Source organism: Neophocaena asiaeorientalis, unplaced genomic scaffold (assembly GCF_003031525.2).
Source record: "Neophocaena asiaeorientalis asiaeorientalis breed wild unplaced genomic scaffold, Neophocaena_asiaeorientalis_V1.1 scaffold828, whole genome shotgun sequence".
NCBI lineage: Eukaryota > Metazoa > Chordata > Mammalia > Artiodactyla > Phocoenidae > Neophocaena > Neophocaena asiaeorientalis.
In genome coordinates this window covers 1,017,216-1,035,853 of record NW_020175443.1, presented here as the reverse complement: position 1 = coordinate 1,035,853, position 18,638 = coordinate 1,017,216, and the positions used below count along the sequence as shown (strand labels likewise).

At 40.1% G+C, this 18,638-nt stretch overlaps 1 protein-coding gene across 4 annotated transcripts in view; it reads right to left on the bottom strand.

The window, feature by feature from the left end:
* Positions 1–18,638, bottom strand: part of MTMR3 (myotubularin related protein 3) — a 137,822-nt gene that overhangs the window by 32,236 nt on the left and 86,948 nt on the right. For all 4 annotated transcript variants that reach the window (XM_024767906.1, XM_024767907.1, XM_024767904.1 and 1 more), the window contains exons 4-7: positions 14,026–14,115; positions 11,976–12,092; positions 3,907–3,989; positions 1,479–1,645 (exon numbers count right to left, since the gene is read on the bottom strand). In XM_024767906.1, the coding sequence (XP_024623674.1) occupies positions 1,479–1,645; positions 3,907–3,989; positions 11,976–12,092; positions 14,026–14,115 (457 nt within the window). The remainder of the gene's footprint in view (positions 1–1,478; positions 1,646–3,906; positions 3,990–11,975; positions 12,093–14,025; positions 14,116–18,638) is intronic.

Here is an 18,638-nt window from a genome sequence, read left to right as displayed (position 1 = left end):
AAACTTGAAAAGAGCCAAAAACAAAAAAAATTAAAATGCAATGGCATCTCATATAAAGAAGGAAAAAGAAAGATGCAATGGATAAGAGAGTGAAGTGAGAGACAGCTAAGGCACATTCTCGTCACCTTCCAAGGTTGGTGTGGGTGACTCTTGTGAACGACTTTGGGTTCCACTGGCTGACCAGCCTTGTGGGAAGCTTGGATTCCTGGAGCTTTCCCTGAGGCTCCACAAGGGCAGGTGCCTCTGTTTTTCATCTCTGTATCCACAGCACCCCATACAGTCAGCTCCCAATAGCTGAGAACTGGGTTCAAGTCCTGGCTCTGTCACTGCCTAGCAGTGGGACTTGGCAACAGGCTTTACTCTTGAGACTCCGTTTCTTTGGCTCCCAAAACAGAAACACCAGCCTATCCTGCCTGTTTGACAAGGTCATGAGGGTCAAACAAAAGTACATATTAAAGGATCTTTAAAAATGTCTGTGTTTGCTATAATTTAACATATGAACCAAAAGCTTTAACCAGTGAATGAGCCAGGAAACAAAGGGATCCAAGCATTGCTAGATTAGCCTCCAACGTTTAAAACAACCCAGGGCAGAACTGTTAATATTGAAGGTTCAGGACTAAAAATTGAGGTTTAAAGGAAAAAGTCTCTAGAGTAAACTTTATTGGAAGGAAGCTCACAATGTTTCACTGCTTAGGAATTCAAGACATTGCTTCCAAGCTGGACACATTAAAGATTCGGTGCTGGACCAGCAAAGTTCTATTTACAGCAATGGACAATTTATAGAAAACTACACACAGAGAAACAGCATGAACTTGGTCAACGCCATTTTTGAGGGAGAAAGACAGTGAGTGTGACAAAGATTTCATGAGGAGTCAGGAAGCCTGGGTTCCAGTATAGGTCCAACTTCTTTATTTGCCCTGAGAAAAGTCACCTGGCCTCTCTGGACCTCTGTTTCATCATCTGTGAGATGAAAGGGGTGACAAAAGGTAATCTATGACTTGAAATTCAAAGACAGCAAAAAGCCATTTTGTAATCCATTATTCTGTGGCCTAAGTTCACACTTCTGTACCTTTGTTCATGCTACTTGCTCTGTCTAAAGTTCTTTTCCCCAGTCTGTTATCAATGAACTCTTATTCAACTTTCAAAGCCTACTCAAAAGCCACTTCAAACGTGAAGTCTTCGCAAACATGTATATAACGCTCGTGGCTCCCTTCCACTGGGCTTCCCTAACACCCATACCCTAGGTGTTTTTAGTCAGGCCCAGTAAATTGTGATGCCAAGTCTAGTGTTCTTTCCTTCCCCCTGAAAGGTAGGAAACATCTTCCGTTGAGCTTAGAAGAATGATGGGCAAATGCTACGTGCTCCATAAAAAGTACACTGATTAAATACACGAATGCTAAGGAGTCCCATTTCATGTTATGGATATCTCAAGCAGTATTTCAATGAAATCACCATCTGAACGTTTTAGAAAGGCCTACCTGGCCTGCACAGGTCTCCATGTTGTTCTTTTTCACTGGCGTAGACCTCCATGCACCAAGCATGGTATGCAAATGAGAAGAGATCTTCTATTTTAGCAGGTGGTCGGACTGCATTGTTCAGTCTTTTCAGCCACTCTTGACACTGCTCAAAGGTTGAGAACTGACACCTTTGTAAAGCCAAACAAGTACAAATGTAATCAGAAGACAGCTGACAATGAAACCTAAGGGTAGCCACCATTTCAAGAATGCCTACTCACAGTGAAATGATAACTACAGTCAAAGAAGCACTAGAGGGCTTCCCTGGTGGCGCAGTGGTTGAGATTCTACCTGCCGACGCCGGGGACACGGGTTCGTGCCCCGGTCTGGGAGGATCACACATGCCGCGGAGCAGCTAGGCCCGTGAGCCATGGCCGCTGAGCCTGTGCGTCCGGAGCCTGTGCTCCGCAACGGGAGAGGCCACAACAGTGAGAGGCCTGCGTACCGCAAAAAAACAAACAAAAACAAACAAACAAAAAAAACCACTAAGGTGGTCTAATGTTTATGATTTATAATAACAAAACATGTCCAACAAATTTTAGCCAATGGTGCAAAATGTCAAGAAGAAGAAAGCTGGACATGTGGAAAACCTATTTTTTTTAGACTAATAAAATCTCTTCTGAGATTGACAATTATTAAAGTAAAATGACAGTCATTCTCTTCCAGGAATGGGGTTTTATTCCACTTCTTCCACCAAAGCTTTATGGTTGTCCTTCTCAAACAATATGTTTAAAGAAGTTCTTTTTGTTTTGTTATGACATTATTATAGCAAGCTCAAAAATGGTTCACAGTACTTTTAGCCAATTAGGGAAAAATTTCAAAATTTATCTATTTAGCAATTAGAATAAATCAGCAACTTTAGATCGAAAATAAGATACATTACACTGAAATTTTCAGATGTTACCATGTAGAGAAAAAACCAATTCTATTATCAAGTGCAATTTGCAGTATATATAACTAGGAGGTTAAAATAATTAGTGTAAAAAATACTTTATCTTTTTAAATGCAGTATCTAAAATTGAGTAATTAATAAGCAACCTTTTAAAACTGTGAGTTATAACCAGTATCTATCAAAAGCAAGCCAAATCTCAATGGCTAAAAAGCAACTTAAATATTTACCTTAAAACCAAGGAGGAATCAACTATACTCCAACAAAAATTAAAAAAAAAAAAAAAAACAACAAGGAGGTCACTTAAACCTCTCTCTTGTCCCAATCAGTGTGGCTCATCAATATGTCCACACACAATGTTTACTGGCACTCCAGAATAGGTCAAAGAAATAAAGCAAAAACTTGGGGAATTAAAAACTGGTAGAGCTACTAAATTTAAAATGCATTTTAGGCATCACTTTTCAACCATTATAGTAAAGACTAGATCAGATAAAGCCAACACTGGAGAAATGTGATGAGAAGCAGGACATTTCTACTGTCTTAAAGTGCCTCCCAGACTGTTGATTAGTTGCAAGGGAGAAGATATAGAAATTACACAGAAAGCGGGTGACTCCTTGACAAGAGTGATCACAACTAACATCACCAGCAAGGGACAGATAGACACCGTTTGCCTCCAGCTGTAATACAATCTCCTGAAAAGGACACAACCTCATACATATAGTATTCCAGCTGAGAACACACAACCTCAATTTAATCACAAGGTAACACCAGATACAAAATAAGAAACTTTCTATTACAATAAAAGATTTTTTCTTCAAAACGTTAATGTCATAAAAGATAAAGAAAGGTGGTAGAAAACATTTCAGATTAAAGAAAGCTACAGAATCACGGCAACTAAATGTAATAAGTGACCTTGTCTGGATCCTGTTCTGAACGAGGTAGGGGGAATGCTATAAAGGGCATTATTAGGTCAACTGACAAAACTGGAACATGGAGAGTAGATTGGATAAAAAGTATTATGAGTGCAAAACTGTGAAGTAACAATGATACTGTGGGTTATGTAAGAAAATACCCCTATTCTTAAGAAAGCACACTTAAGTATTTCAGGGCAAAGAGCCATGATTATGTAACTTACTTTCAAATGGTTCAGAACAAGAATTTCACACACTAGCGCATGCGCGCACATGCGCACACACACACACACAACACACACACACACACGCCCCCGCAAACGATAAAGCATAGGGTAAAATGTTAACAATACTAGTGTTCTTTACTATTTTTATGTTTGCACCTGTTTTGTAAATTTAAAATCATCTCCAAATAAAAAACACCTTTCCAATAGCAAAGTAGGCTAAAGATAACATATTTCAGGGACTAACTACTCCGAAAATACTCCTAACTAGGCTGACCCTCAAAAGCTGTTTTTCTGTTATCAAATCATGAATCCATCCTTTAAGAAGTATTTTCCACACTAAACAATAGCATAAACTCATCACATACCTGATAATTTTGCAGTCTTTGCAAGTCAAATGAAGCTGAAATATATCTCGGCATTCAACACTTTCTATAAGCTGTAATGGAACCTGCAATTAAAAAAAGATGAAGTTCCCTTAGTCAAAAAGGTATTGAACCTGCAGTTCTTCAGTGTGTCCAACAAGAGTGATTAGAAAGTTCTGCAGGAAAAAGAAGCACAGAACTGCATATCCATCTAAATCAATAGCACTCAAGTGATTTCCTGGGTGATTTAGGGTTTCCCTTTCTCAATCTCTAATCAGTGCCCTCAAGTCATGTCATAGCACAAAGCTAACTAATAAAGAGGCGGCACCACATCTGGAAGAACAGGGAAATACGCCATCTTTCTGGCAACAAACTTTCAAACTCATCTCTCAAAGTACTACTTTACAAGGTTAGAGCTTGCTGTGATTTGTGATGACACAGAAGCTAAAGGGAACCAGAATAGTTATCCTGTCTTGTTGACAGAAGAGAGCCGCAGATCAAGAGGCTAGTGGGACTACACTTGTCACTTGCCCCAAATGACAAGGTGGGCTTGTGGCTTTGTGTCAGCAAAGGAGAATCTTGAAAAAGACTGGAGGTCTGAACTGCCTGCAGGTTGCACAAAAAAGACAAGAGAGTAGACAGAGCTGCGGGTCAGGCTCTCTGCTCAGTAGACTAGGTAAGGAGGAGAAGGGAGCAGGTTTCACAGTGGCCTAATTATCTAGGTCTAATTTGCTGCAAAAGACAAGCTGAGGGGACTTCCCTGGTGGCACAGTGGTTAAGAATCTGCCTGCCAATGCAGGTGACACAGGTTCAAGCCCTGGTCCAGGAAGATCCCACATGCCACAGAGCAACTAAGCCCATGCACCACAACTACTGAGCCTGCACTCTAGAGCCCATGAACCACAACTACTGAACCAGCATGCCACAACTACTGAAGCTCGTGTGCCTAGAGCCCGTGCTCTGCAACAAGAGAAGTCACCGCAATGAGAAGCCCACGCACTGCAACGAAGAGTAGCCCCCGCTCTCCACGACTTGAGAAAAGAAAGCCCACGTGCAGTGACGAAGACCCAAAGCAGCCAAAAAAAAAAAAAGACAAGCTGAGGAGCCCTGTTTGCCAAGTGGGGCTCAAGGTATGAGTAAGCTGGGATGGTTCTTTCCCTGCCAATCTGGTCAGCAGACTACTGAGTATGACAGTGGAGAGGGATCAAAGAAGGCAGGCAGACAGGAGGGAAAGCATCTGAATAGGGTGACAAATCCTTAAGCGGTTGTTAGAATCCTCCCTCTGTCCCTCATCTTATCCTGGTTCAACCCCTGGCTTCAAAAAACAATTTCCAAAACTTCTAAAGAGAGCCTGGTAAAAATAATAGTAGATATTCTCACTCATTGGAAAAGGGTCTTTTTACACTGTATCAAGCCCAACCAAAATGTGGCTCTGGGAGTTGCAAGGAGCATTCCAACAATTCATGTTTTGCATGAGAAGGAGGCAGTCTCTTCCAACAGACAGAAACAAGAGAGTGCTGCCTGCACAGGGTGGCCCTCCTGTTAGCTGAACCAGTTTCAGAAACAGGCTTCTGGCAAACGCTGCCCCACCATGCAGTTGCCAGAGTCAGCTGAGAACTCTCAGAACAAGGATGTGGAGATCAAAAAGAAGCCCAATGCCGGACATCTTAGACAAACAAATAAACAAACAAACTGGGGCAGGGATTAAAAAGGGGAAGAAAACAAAATAATATTACTCAGGTAATGGCTGGGAGTTCTACCTCAGGACTAGAGCCTTCTTTTTTTTTTTTTTTGGGTGGTACGCGGGCCTCTCACTGCTGTGGCCTCTCCCATTGCGGAGCACAGGCTCCATACGTGCAGGCTCAGCGGCCATGGCTCACGGGCCCAGCCGCTAGGCGGCATGTGGGATCCTCCCGGACCGGGGCACGAACCCATGTCCCCTGCATTGGCAGGCGTACTCTCAACCACTGCGCCACCAGGGAGGCCCGAGCCTTCTTGATTAATCAATAAAATTCCCTTACACTTATAATAGGACCAGAAGTAAGAGAAAGACTAAGAATTCTTGCCTGTGTTCTGAGAAAAAAAGGAGCTTTGGCCCTCTGTTTCTGTTTAAGTCCTTAACCCCAAGGTGCTGTGAGAAACTGGAGTTGATGCAGCTAAAAATTCTTTCAAGACCTGTACGTCTAAGAAGGAAAAAAAAAACCCAACAATGTATCAGTGGGGATAAATTGTGAAGAAGTAATAGGAGATTAAGAGATCAGAAGAGAACACTGATTTGTTCTCAGGCCAGTCCTCTGGGTATCCTATAACAGACTCATGTTGGGTTACTTTGTTTTTAAACCTACAACCCCCTTCTCCCTCCCCCCCCACAAAACAAACAAACAAACAAAAAAGAGCTGCCAGACTGGCAATTAAGAGGCCTGAGTTCTTATCTCAATTTTCTAAACTTTTACCAGCCAAAATTGTGCATGCTTCCTGACTTCCTTGGACAACCTTCCAACCTTCCTACATGACACAAGCCTTTGCTTTCTCAACCTCGGATGGTCACAACTTAGGAAGTCCCAGGAACAGGGAATGGGAAGAGTCTGGGGTAGAGTGAGAGTGAGCTTTACAAATCCACCTGCTCTCTCAGCAGTCACCCGCATCCCAGATCCCCTTCTATCACCTTTCCTTATAGCTAGAAAACTTGAAAACCAACTAACACTATTAGCAGCTGCTGGAGGGAGTGGACCAGTCTGTGCTATTTTGCTACAAAGAACAGGTAAGTTTACATCCCTACTATTGGACTAGAGCCCAAGAGCCTATGTCCAGACTTCCAAAATACAAATATGCAATACCTCAGAGCATGCAAAACACATGCTACCTAAATCCTTTCAATATACAAATTTTCATGTATTTTAACACTGCAAATTTAAGGAATAAGGATAAAAATGTTGGTTGCTAGTATACAGATACTAGCAAGTCACCAGAAACAACCATGTGTACTCAAGTCATAGACACAGAAAACAGATTTTAATAATCATGCAAATTGTCACATGCAAGGAAGTTTAATATGCAGCAAGAACAAGGACCTAAAAGGGAAATACCTGATTTTATATCAAATGAGTATCTCCCTTTTTTCTTCCCCTTTCACCTCAATGTTACTCTTCAATGCACCCCTGCCCCCAGACTGCTTCCTCTTCTAAAAAGCCAGAGATAGGCTTCTTTTCCTCTTCATACATCCAACCAAAACATAAAGTTCTCTACTTTTTTAAAGGCAAGTCCACTGATTTACGTTTCTCAACTTTCATCACATATTAGGAGGCTCTCTTACCATTTCCGTAACTAGATATACCCAATATTCAACCTCATAACAAAGAATTACAGACACAAGAGCCAGAGCATTTTATAGCCCAGGAAGGTTAAGCCACTACACTAAAGCTAGCAGCAAGTCAGGACAAGAATCCATGGCTGTCCTCTAGCTCAGGGTCCTTCCATTACATATGGTACTCCTTTCTTTCTTCCTCTAAGATGCCCTTCCCTTCTGTGTGAGCTCTACTTTAGTTTTTCTTTCACAATTAAGTAGTAGCCTCTTTACCAGGGATCTTCAAGAGGAAAACAGAATGTAAACCAAGATTCCTTAGAGGCAATTCAAAGAAATCTAAAGTCACATTCAAATCCTCTCTTACCCACTGATTCAGTGTTTTGTAGCAACTCATTTTCTTTTTGCTCCTTTCTCCTCTGCCTTCTACCTGCCAGGCAATTCTATCTCCCATTACAGTGCTTTTCCTCTTATAAAACCCACCAAACTCATGCTCAAAATACATCAAACACACTCAGTGCTGTTAATCAATTCCTCAAAAGGTCAAAAGTTATATCATGTACACCAAAACTCATAAGAGCATCAATCCAAAAAAGCAGAAGAGTGGCAGTTTAAAAATTTAATAGACATGCACAAGTATAAAAGACCCACAGTACTGTCTCATTCCAGAGGGAATTTTATATCATCATATCCTACTATATTTACCATAATTCATTCTGGGTGGGTGGGGGTGTGTGTGTGAATTATTTTTTAAGCACCAGAATTTAAAAGTGGGATAATGTATACCTTTTAAAAACAAATGCCCTTTTTATAGCATGAATGGGAAGTACTAATCTTGCATACACATGTGAGGTAAAACTGGCAATAGCAGAGTAAAAAATAATGTAATGAGTCTTAACCTAAAATCTGTAACACACTGGAATATCTGGGCTCTAACTCCTATGACTCAAAAACCAGTCAGAGGGGGCTTCCCTGGTGGTGCAGTGGTTGAGAGTCCACCCGCCGATGCAGGGGACACGGGTCCGGGAAGATCCCACATGCCGCGGAGCAGCTAGGCCCGTGAGCCATGGCCGCTGAGCCTGCGCGTCCGGAGCCTGTGCTCCGCAACGGGAGAGGCCACAACAGTGAGAGGCCCGTGTGCCGCAAAAAAAAAAAAAAAAAAACTGTCAGAGGAAGAAGACTGTCACAGGTTAAAGACCCAAACTCTTTATTGCTCACCTGTGGTATTTACAAGATACTCTTCCAGCACTGGTTTCAGAAGCTATTCTGATTTATGAATGCTAAGGCCAAAGTGCACTGTTAACAATAAACCTCCTTTTTGATGCTTGGGGAATGAAGATTTTTGATATACAATAGTTAGGCAATGGAAAGAATCTAGGAAAATGCTAAGTAAAGTGTTTCCAAGTATACTTCCAGCTTGTTCCTAAGAAGCATTAACAGAGCAGTCTGGAAATGGAGTTTTAATGTCCTTTTAAATACTCACATTGACTTTACAAATTATTTCTGGTTGAAATTCAGTTTACATTTTTTGAAGGTCACAATTCCACCCGCTTATGTTTAAACTGTGTGGCTTTATCCCCACCCCACAAATTGTCCTCGTATAGGAAACCACTAGAACTTTGTCTAATATGAAGGAAGGGACTCATGCAGAGATGACACACTTTGCTGATCTGCAAGGTGAGCATCTGACACTCAAAACCAGTTTGTTCCAAGCACAGGTGCAACAACCGCCTAGAATTCTCATGCTACTTACTGGGATTGCAGAAGCAGCAGATTGAGAGGCGGTCTATTGAATTACACAACGAGAATTGTTTAAAAAGTTCATGAACTCCACTTGAACACTTACTTGTTTATAAATTAGTTGAGCAAATTACCTGTACATATGTAAAAATATAGTTTGGGAAAAGCACAGAATAGGAGCAATTCATACCTTAAATGCTACAACTGAACTGTACTAGAGGTTCTTTACCCCAGAAACTGGAAACTTGATATCCAGTGAATGTGTGTGCATTAAAGTAATGATGTATCTCAGCGCTGCTGTGAAATTAACAGAGAATATATGATTATCAGGTAACTATTTAAAGCTTGACAGTAAGTCATTCTCTAAAGTGCTAAATGTGTTGATTCAAAAGCATACAAAATGATGTGTGTTGATTTAAAAGCATACAAAATGATGCAAACTGGAGCATGCCACAATATATACTGGCACATCTGGGTAATGGTAGATTTATGTTTGATTTAGATATAATAACCTTTAAAGGGGGGGGTCTCTTAATCTCACAGATTTTACTGAAATACTCATCTGCTGAGGGAGAACCCAGTGTAGGAGGAGCCATTGTTTCCTGGAGTAACCACAGGTTTTAGGAACCTTAGCACTAACTGCGATGTGATTAACGTACTTGTATGAAGAAGTCCTAGTCGCTCTCAACCTGAAATGTTTAAAGTCACTGCAACGCCAAAATACTTTTGCACAACAATTTTTCTGTGCAAAATCATTATCTTGGGCTTTTTAAAACGTGACATGCAGGCTCTATGCCTTAGAGGGTTATAATGCTAAATGGAAAGCACTTTTAGGTGAAGAAATGAGTCAAAAGTAAAAACAGGGGTAAGTTTTCTTAAGCACTATATCTCAGTCACAGTGGGGGACCAACAATTCCAGTAAACAACCTACTCATACAGCTACTGTTAAGAGACAAGATGACACAGGCATATTTACACAGAAGTATGTTTTAAAATGAACTTTAAACCTAAAGGGGGTTTAAAAATGGTCTAACATCAATTTCAAACCCCTATTAACTTCAATTCACTTTAGTATTTACTGAATACCATGGCACCAGTACACATGCTGGATTCTGAAGATACAAAGATGAATAAACAAAAAATTACAGCATATCTGGTAAATGTTGTAAAGGTATGCTCAAGATACAGAAAAAGCCAGAAGAGAGGGTAATAAACTGTCAGGGAGGGAACTGAGATTGAGAAAGGCTTCACAGAAGAATTTATCACCTGAACTGGGTTTTGACAGATGAAGAGAAGTTCCCTGGGTAGGAGAAAAGAGAACTCAGAGGTGTAAAGTATGTCTGAGATTCCAAGGAGGGTGGTTTTACCAATACAAAGGGAAGAAGGGGGGAAAGAGGGATACAGAAAAGCTGTCAGGGACCAAGGATCATACCATGCTAAGTAATTTCATCTTAGAAGTAGTTAAGAAACACTGAAGGGCTTCAGGCTGGTGAATGACATGATCAAATCCATGCTTTCTCTCCAACAGACCATATTCCCAAATAGATCTAAAAATAGTCTCTGAAATACTTCGCCATAAACCAAAAAGCTGAGAGACAGAGGACTGTATGGAAAAATGCAATGATATGAAACTAATGCAATTTAATTACAATTTCATCAATTCTAGACATTTAAACACAGTTTAAACACAAAATTAAATTGGGCAATTCTACTAATGATTACTGTCATTATTTCCACAGTAGCTGGTAGGAAACACCTGGTTGCTGGAATGTTATAGGAGATTCAATCCTGTCCCCTCTTATCACGGCCACCCAATTCCAAATGGGCCCTTCTGAATACAGTGCTATATGGTAAGAAAGCACAACATGCCTCTTTCCTTGATGAATCCAGTGTGTATTTTTAGCTGACAGGCAGAAAACTAACATAACAGATATGATCATAGCCCAAATCTAGAAACCAGAAGGAATTCAGGCCACAATGATTCCAGGATATAAATGCTTAACTACAAAGAATAATAATAAATACTAAAATAATAAATGCCAACCACAAAGAAAATGTCAGCCATTTGAGTCTTGCCAAGGGAAAAATATGATGAAGGAATTGGGTAACTTCTGGGTGGCTGAGTAAACTTTTTCTAAGAATCCCAAAATGAACCCCAAAACACACAATCTGAATGAAACTACAGTCCTGAGCTTTTACAAGATGTCATAATACACTTCTTTGTGCTAGAACCAAAGTGCAAAAAGCCACAATACGGTCCAGTGAGGAAGGAAGAAGGCATTCATTTGGTTGAAATACATGAACCTTCACATTTTTGTGGTGAAAGGCACGTTTATTGAAAACTATTAATGATGGCAAGTGTGCTGGAAGAACCAGTTCACTGAGAATACCCTCATAATTGAAAAGGGTAAATGCACTCAAAAACTGAAAGCCTTCCTTCTCTTCAGCAATATATAGTCCGTTATGCAAATACACATTGTACTTGACATCTATACTTAATACCACTAAGGAGCCATTAGAATAACTTCATCCTGGTGGAAGCCCCTGTACTTTAAAAAAAAAAAAAAAAGAATAACTTCATCCTATAACAGAAGTCTGCACTGAGCTCAAAGTACAACTCAACATTTGACATTAAGGTCCAGGAAGTTCTCTCAACTGAGGCAGTCAGCAACTACTAAAAATTGAGGAATAAAAGCCTATACAGCCTTTGCACCCTTACAAAGCTTAATGGTACAACATTACCTACTGCAATTCATGCAGTGTTAGTAGACAATGGACACCTTAGCTGACAACTACATGTATCATTTTAAATCACGCACAAGAGTTAAAAAAAAAAAAAAAAAAAAAAGAGTTGCTTGCTAACCTAGTGTCCCTGAGTGCTTAAATTAAGTGAGAGAAAAGCAGAGCACACAAGGTTTTCAAACCAAACCCCATATAACACTCCTCTCTTTGAGAACAGTAACAAGTTTTTTTTATTGAATGCTTCCTTTCTCCATCTACTTTAGTGGGAGAACAGTTGAGAAACACTTACGTTAACCAGAGACTCCTTGAACTTGATGTGAAGTCTGTAATTAGAAAGGGCAATGATGGCATCCTCAGCACGGCCCACATACTCTGTGCTTTCTCCATGAAGTTCAAGGAAAGGAACCTTCAAAATGGAAGAAGAAACCCTTCAGAGTTTTGAAGCAGTAAAGCAAAGTGTTCAAACACGGGTCAGGTGAATGGATGATAAACACTGTCACTCAAAAACATTACATAAATGGGTAAGGGACCTAAAGAGGATGGGTTTATACCCACAAGATTCAAGATTCATAAAACCTAGTTATTCATATTCTAAACTACAGAAGGAATGACACAGAGATGATCATCTCAGTGAATTCTCAGGAAAAAAAAAGTCTTTCTAAAAGGAGAGATGTTTTCCAGCTTATATTTCTATTATGTGTATGGATCAGGAAAAAATATATTTTTCTAATACATATTTTCCTATACATAGTACATTACTTGAATCCATTAGCTCTGCTACATTGTTACTACGATGCGTAATACTTATTTCACAATCCAAAGTGGCCTGAAATTACCTGAAGATTCTCATCCTCCCGGATCAGCTGCTTCCTGGGAAAGATCTGATTGGCCTGGATGCACTCAAGGCTGTGCCGAGTCTCTTCATCCTGGAAAAACCCAAATGTTTAAATAATTTCAAAGCTCCTACTCATCCATACTGGGTTTTTCTGCCATGTCTAGAAGCATAATAACAGTGAGAGTCCAGTGACCAAGGTGGACTGGCAGAAAGCTCAATGAAAAAATATTCATCCCCAAAAGTGTTCCATCTAATACATTAGGCGCCTTTAGATGGAGAACACACCAATGCCAAAAAAAAAGTCAAAGAAGTTAAGAACATTTCTATTAAGCACTAATAAGTTCTTAGTATATTACTTTTAAGAGAAACCAAGATACAGTGGCTTTTTTCTCTTAAGTTATAACCTTTAATTCTTATTTTTGAAAGATACATTCTGCATTATATAAAAATGAAATGATGTGACTCCCGTCTGGAATTTGCTTCAAAATAATTGGAGAGGGAAGGGAATGGGGCATAAATGAAACAGAACTGTCCATGAGGGATAATTCATGCAACTTTTAAGTGAGAGTTCACTATACCACTGTGTCTACTTTGGTTATATGTGAACTTTCCATAACAGAAAGTTTTTTTCTTTTTAATGTAAACTTAAGAAGTGAATTCTCAAACTGAAAACATGTGTGAACCACTACCCCTAGCATAATCTGCTTTATATTACAAATTAGATTTATTACTATTAAGGCAATTTCAAAGAAGCAATAAATTATAATCTAAATGGCACGTGAATTGAACTAATTATAATTTATAATAAAAAGTAGCCTTTTACATTATGAATTTTTATGGTATAGGAAGACCAGGGGGAAAAAGCAATCTGGTGAAAAGTCTGACTTTAAATTATGATGGAATCTGTTTACACAGCAAATTTTACATAAGCAAAACCATATCATGTTAAACTGACAGCACCAGTAAGAAGTACAACCACTAGTTAGTGGACATTCCCACACATGCTACTTATCACACTTCTAACAATTTTTTAATCTCAAAGAAAGAAAAATCCTACCTATAAACAAACAATACTCAAGGTTTTTTGTTTGTTTTTGTCTGCGTTGCTGCATGCGGGCTTTCTCTCTAGTTGCGGAGAGTGGGGGCTACTCTTTGTTGCGGTGCGCGGGCTTCTCACTGTGGTGGCTTCTGTTGTGGAGCACGGGCTCTAGGCGCATGGGCTTCAGTAGTCATGGCACCCGGGCTCAGTAGTTGTGGCTCACGGGCTCTAGAGCACAGGCTCAGCAGTTGTGACACACAGGCTTAACTGCTCCACGGCATGTGGGATCTTCCCGGACCAGGGATGGAACCCGTATCCCCTGCACTGGCAGGCGGATTTTTAACCACTGCTCCACCAGGGAAGTCCCCAAGGGTGATTTTTTAAAGAAATTTTATCACGAAATATGCCGACATTTGGAAGATCTGCATAACTCGTATTTCACAATCCAAAGTGGCCTGAAATTACCTGAAGATTCTCATCCTCCCGGATCAGCTGCTTCCTGGGAAAGATCTGATTGGCCTGGATGCACTCAAGGCTGTGCCGAGTCTCTTCATCCTGGAAAAACCCAAATGTTTAAATAATTTCAAAGCTCCTACTCATCCATACTGGGTTTTTCTGCCATGTCTAGAAGCATAATAACAGTGAGAGTCCAGTGACCAAGGTGGACTGGCAGAAAGCTCAATGAAAAAATATTCATCCCCAAAAGTGTTCCATCTAATACATTAGGCGCCTTTAGATGGAGAACACACCAATGCCAAAAAAAAAGTCAAAGAAGTTAAGAACATTTCTATTAAGCACTAATAAGTTCTTAGTATATTACTTTTAAGAGAAACCAAGATACAGTGGCTTTTTTCTCTTAAGTTATAACCTTTAATTCTTATTTTTGAAAGATACATTCTGCATTATATAAAAATGAAATGATGTGACTCCCGTCTGGAATTTGCTTCAAAATAATTGGAGAGGGAAGGGAATGGGGCATAAATGAAACAGAACTGTCCATGAGGGATAATTCATGCAACTTTTAAGTGAGAGTTCACTATACCACTGTGTCTACTTTGGTTATATGTGAACTTTCCATAACAGAAAGTTTTTTTCTTTTTAATGTAAACTTAAGAAGTGAATTCTCAAACTGAAAACATGTGTGAACCACTACCCCTAGCATAATCTGCTTTATATTACAAATTAGATTTATTACTATTAAGGCAATTTCAAAGAAGCAATAAATTATAATCTAAATGGCACGTGAATTGAACTAATTATAATTTATAATAAAAAGTAGCCTTTTACATTATGAATTTTTATGGTATAGGAAGACCAGGGGGAAAAAGCAATCTGGTGAAAAGTCTGACTTTAAATTATGATGGAATCTGTTTACACAGCAAATTTTACATAAGCAAAACCATATCATGTTAAACTGACAGCACCAGTAAGAAGTACAACCACTAGTTAGTGGACATTCCCACACATGCTACTTATCACACTTCTAACAATTTTTTAATCTCAAAGAAAGAAAAATCCTACCTATAAACAAACAATACTCAAGGTTTTTTGTTTGTTTTTGTCTGCGTTGCTGCATGCGGGCTTTCTCTCTAGTTGCGGAGAGTGGGGGCTACTCTTTGTTGCGGTGCGCGGGCTTCTCACTGTGGTGGCTTCTGTTGTGGAGCACGGGCTCTAGGCGCATGGGCTTCAGTAGTCATGGCACCCGGGCTCAGTAGTTGTGGCTCACGGGCTCTAGAGCACAGGCTCAGCAGTTGTGACACACAGGCTTAACTGCTCCACGGCATGTGGGATCTTCCCGGACCAGGGATGGAACCCGTATCCCCTGCACTGGCAGGTGGATTTTTAACCACTGCTCCACCAGGGAAGTCCCCAAGGGTGATTTTTTAAAGAAATTTTATCACGAAATATGCCGACATTTGGAAGATCTGCATAACTCGTTATTTTCTCATTCCTCATTATTTTCAAAATGACCCATTCTTTTTTTTTTTTTTTTTTGCGGTACGCGGGCCTCTCACTGTTGTGGCCTCTCCCGTTGTGGAGCACAGGCTCTGGACGCGCAGGCTCAGCGGCCATGGCTCACGGGCCCAGCCGCTCTGCAGCACGTGGGATCTTCCCGGACTGGGGCACGAACCCGTGTCCCCTGCATCGGCAGGTGGACTCTCAACCACTGCGCCAACAGGGAAGACCCTAAATGACCTATTCTTGATGTTACAAAATTATGCATGGATAAAAGATTAATTTAAAGTGCAAGACAGACCTATGGTTTAACATAATACAAAAAGTTCACTGATATGGCTTCAGATTCCACACTGCAACTAACCTTCAAAGAACTGATACTGGTCGGGGCTTCCCTGGTGGAGCAGTAGTTAAGAATCTGCCTGCCAAGGCAGGGGACACAGGTTCAAGCCCTGGTCCGGGAAGATCCCACATGCCGTGGAGCAACTAAGCCCATGGGCCACAACTACTGAGCCTGCGCTCTAGAGCCGGCAGGCCACAGCTACTGAAGCCCGCACGCCTAGAGCCGGTGCTCTGCAACAAGAGAAGCCACCGCGATGAGAAGCCCACGCACTGCAACGAAGAGTAGCCCCCACTCGCCACAACTAGAGAAAGCCTGTGCACAGCAAAGGCCCAATGCAGCCAAAAATAAATAAATAAATTTATTTATTAAAAAGAACTGATACTTGTCAAGTTTTGATGCAGTATAATAGAAGAATACACACAACTACCTGGAAAAACTATTAAAATACTCTTCCTCTTTCTAACTATGAATCTCTGTGAGGCTGGATTTACTTCATTTATTTAAAAAAAACATACTGTAACAAATTGGATGGAGAAGTAGGTATGAGAATCCAGCTATCATCTATTAAGCCAAACATTTTTTTAAAAAACTGTAAAGGGCTTCCCTGGTGGCGCAGTGGTTGAGAGTCCGCCTGCCGATGCAGGGGACATGGGTTCGTGCCCCGGTCCAGGAAGATCCCACATGCCGTGGAGCGGCTGGGCCCGTGAGCCATGGCCGCTGAGCCTGTGCGTCCGGAGCCTGTTCTCCGCAATGGGAGAGGCCACAGCAGTGAGAGGCCCACGTACCGGAAAAAAAAAAAAACAAAAAAACCCAAAACTGTAAAAATCAATGCTACTCTTTTATATTAATTATTGTCGGATGAGGAAAAAGTTAATTTTCATAAAAAGTGTTATGGTAACATTTAATTGGTTGTTGTTAAATGAATTAATGAACATTTTAAAGATTTCTCAGCTTTAACTTTTTTAAAAAATAAATTTATTATTATTTTTTAAATAAATTTATTATTTTTTTTTTTGGCTGTGTTGGGTCTTCGTTGCTGCACGCAGGCTTTCTCTAGTTGCGGCAAGCGGGGGCTACTCTTTGTTGCGGTGCGCGGCCTCTCGTTGTGGCTTCTCTTGTTGCAGAGCACGGGCTCTAGGTGCGCAGGTTTCAGTAGTTGTGGCACGTGGGCTCAACAGTTGTGGCTCACGGGCTCTAGAGCACAGGCTCAGTAATTGTGGTGCACGGGCTCAGTTGCTCCATGACATGTGGGATCTTCCTGGGCCAGGAATCGAACCCGTGTCCCCTGCATTGGCAGGCTGATTCTTAACCACTGTGCCAGCAAGGAAGCCCAGCTTTTAACTTCTTAGATAGTAAATACAGATAGACACACCCTACATAAACAAAAGCTCTTTGGGGCCCTCAATAAGTCAAGAATGTAAAAAGAGGTCCTCAGACCAAAGACTTTGAGAATTGCTGCTCTACTATAATCCACTACTAAACACATTTGTCCTTCAGTATCTGAGGGGGATAGGTTCCAGGACACACAGCACTCCCATGGATACTCAAATCCCTTATATAAAAAAGGTATACAGTATTTGCATATTATACTGCATATACTCATCCTCCAGTATACTTTAAATCACCTCTAGATTACTTATAAAACCTAATATAAAGTAAATGCTATGTAAATAGTTGCTGGTGCACAGCACATTCAGGTGTTGCTTTTTGGAACTTTCTGTAATTTTTCCCGATTAATTGGGGAATCCATGGATGTGGTACCACTGACTGTACCAATTAAAGCTGTTTAATCTGAAGTCAGGCTTTCTATAAAACCAGTCACCTAGTGATGAAACGAACAGCCATACAGAGACTTCAACAACACTCACTCACTCAGCTACTACCCATAAAACTGTATCTTTGCTACTCTAGCTGACTGGGCCCATTCCAACCCCTCTAAGGGGCCATTTTATCTTGAGGCACAGGTTTTATCTTGAGGCACAAACTTTTAAAAAGTTTGATACTTAAAATGTATAAAGAAATCAGCGGCTTCAAATTCTAAAAATAAAACTGTAACAACTTTATAAATGGTTCATAAAATGCTACCAAAAATATAAAACTTGTCATATACTTAGCAGTCCTAGGGAAGTGACACTGCTAAGTATTCACCATGACTGTCAAGAAATCATAGCTGATAATCAAATAATTTCAAAAGCAAAAGTATAAAAATCTATTCAGTTATTTATAGCAATAAATAAATAAAAGTTTAATGAAGTTGGTATGTTTTAGTAAGGTTGATATGACATGGCTTGGAGCCTCAAGAAATATAATTACCTAGGGTGTACGAAGAATGACTCCACTTCTATAAACACCAAAATAACTTGTTATATGAAGAGTCTTGTGTCAATCTGTTCCATTTTATTCCTTTCCACTTACTTCCTCTGAGGTCAATGATTGGGTGAAGGAATAAGGGACATAGTCATATTTGAAAGGAACTCAATTTTTCTATAAATGTTACCTTTTTTTCTTTTAACCAATTCTATTTCCATTCTTAAGATGTAGTTCTTGACTTAGAGAATACTGAGTATTTACACTCAGCACTAAAGAGAAAAGATATGAGAAAACTTGAATTTAGGAAGTTTTTCTCATAAACCAATAGGGGATAGGCAGGAAAAGCTATAAAATATGGGGGGGGGCTTTTAAAAATTATTACATAAAAGTACACTGTAAACATGCTTTCTCAGCATCACATTAACTTTTTAAACTCACCTAAATATATAAGGCCTAAACTTTTATTCTC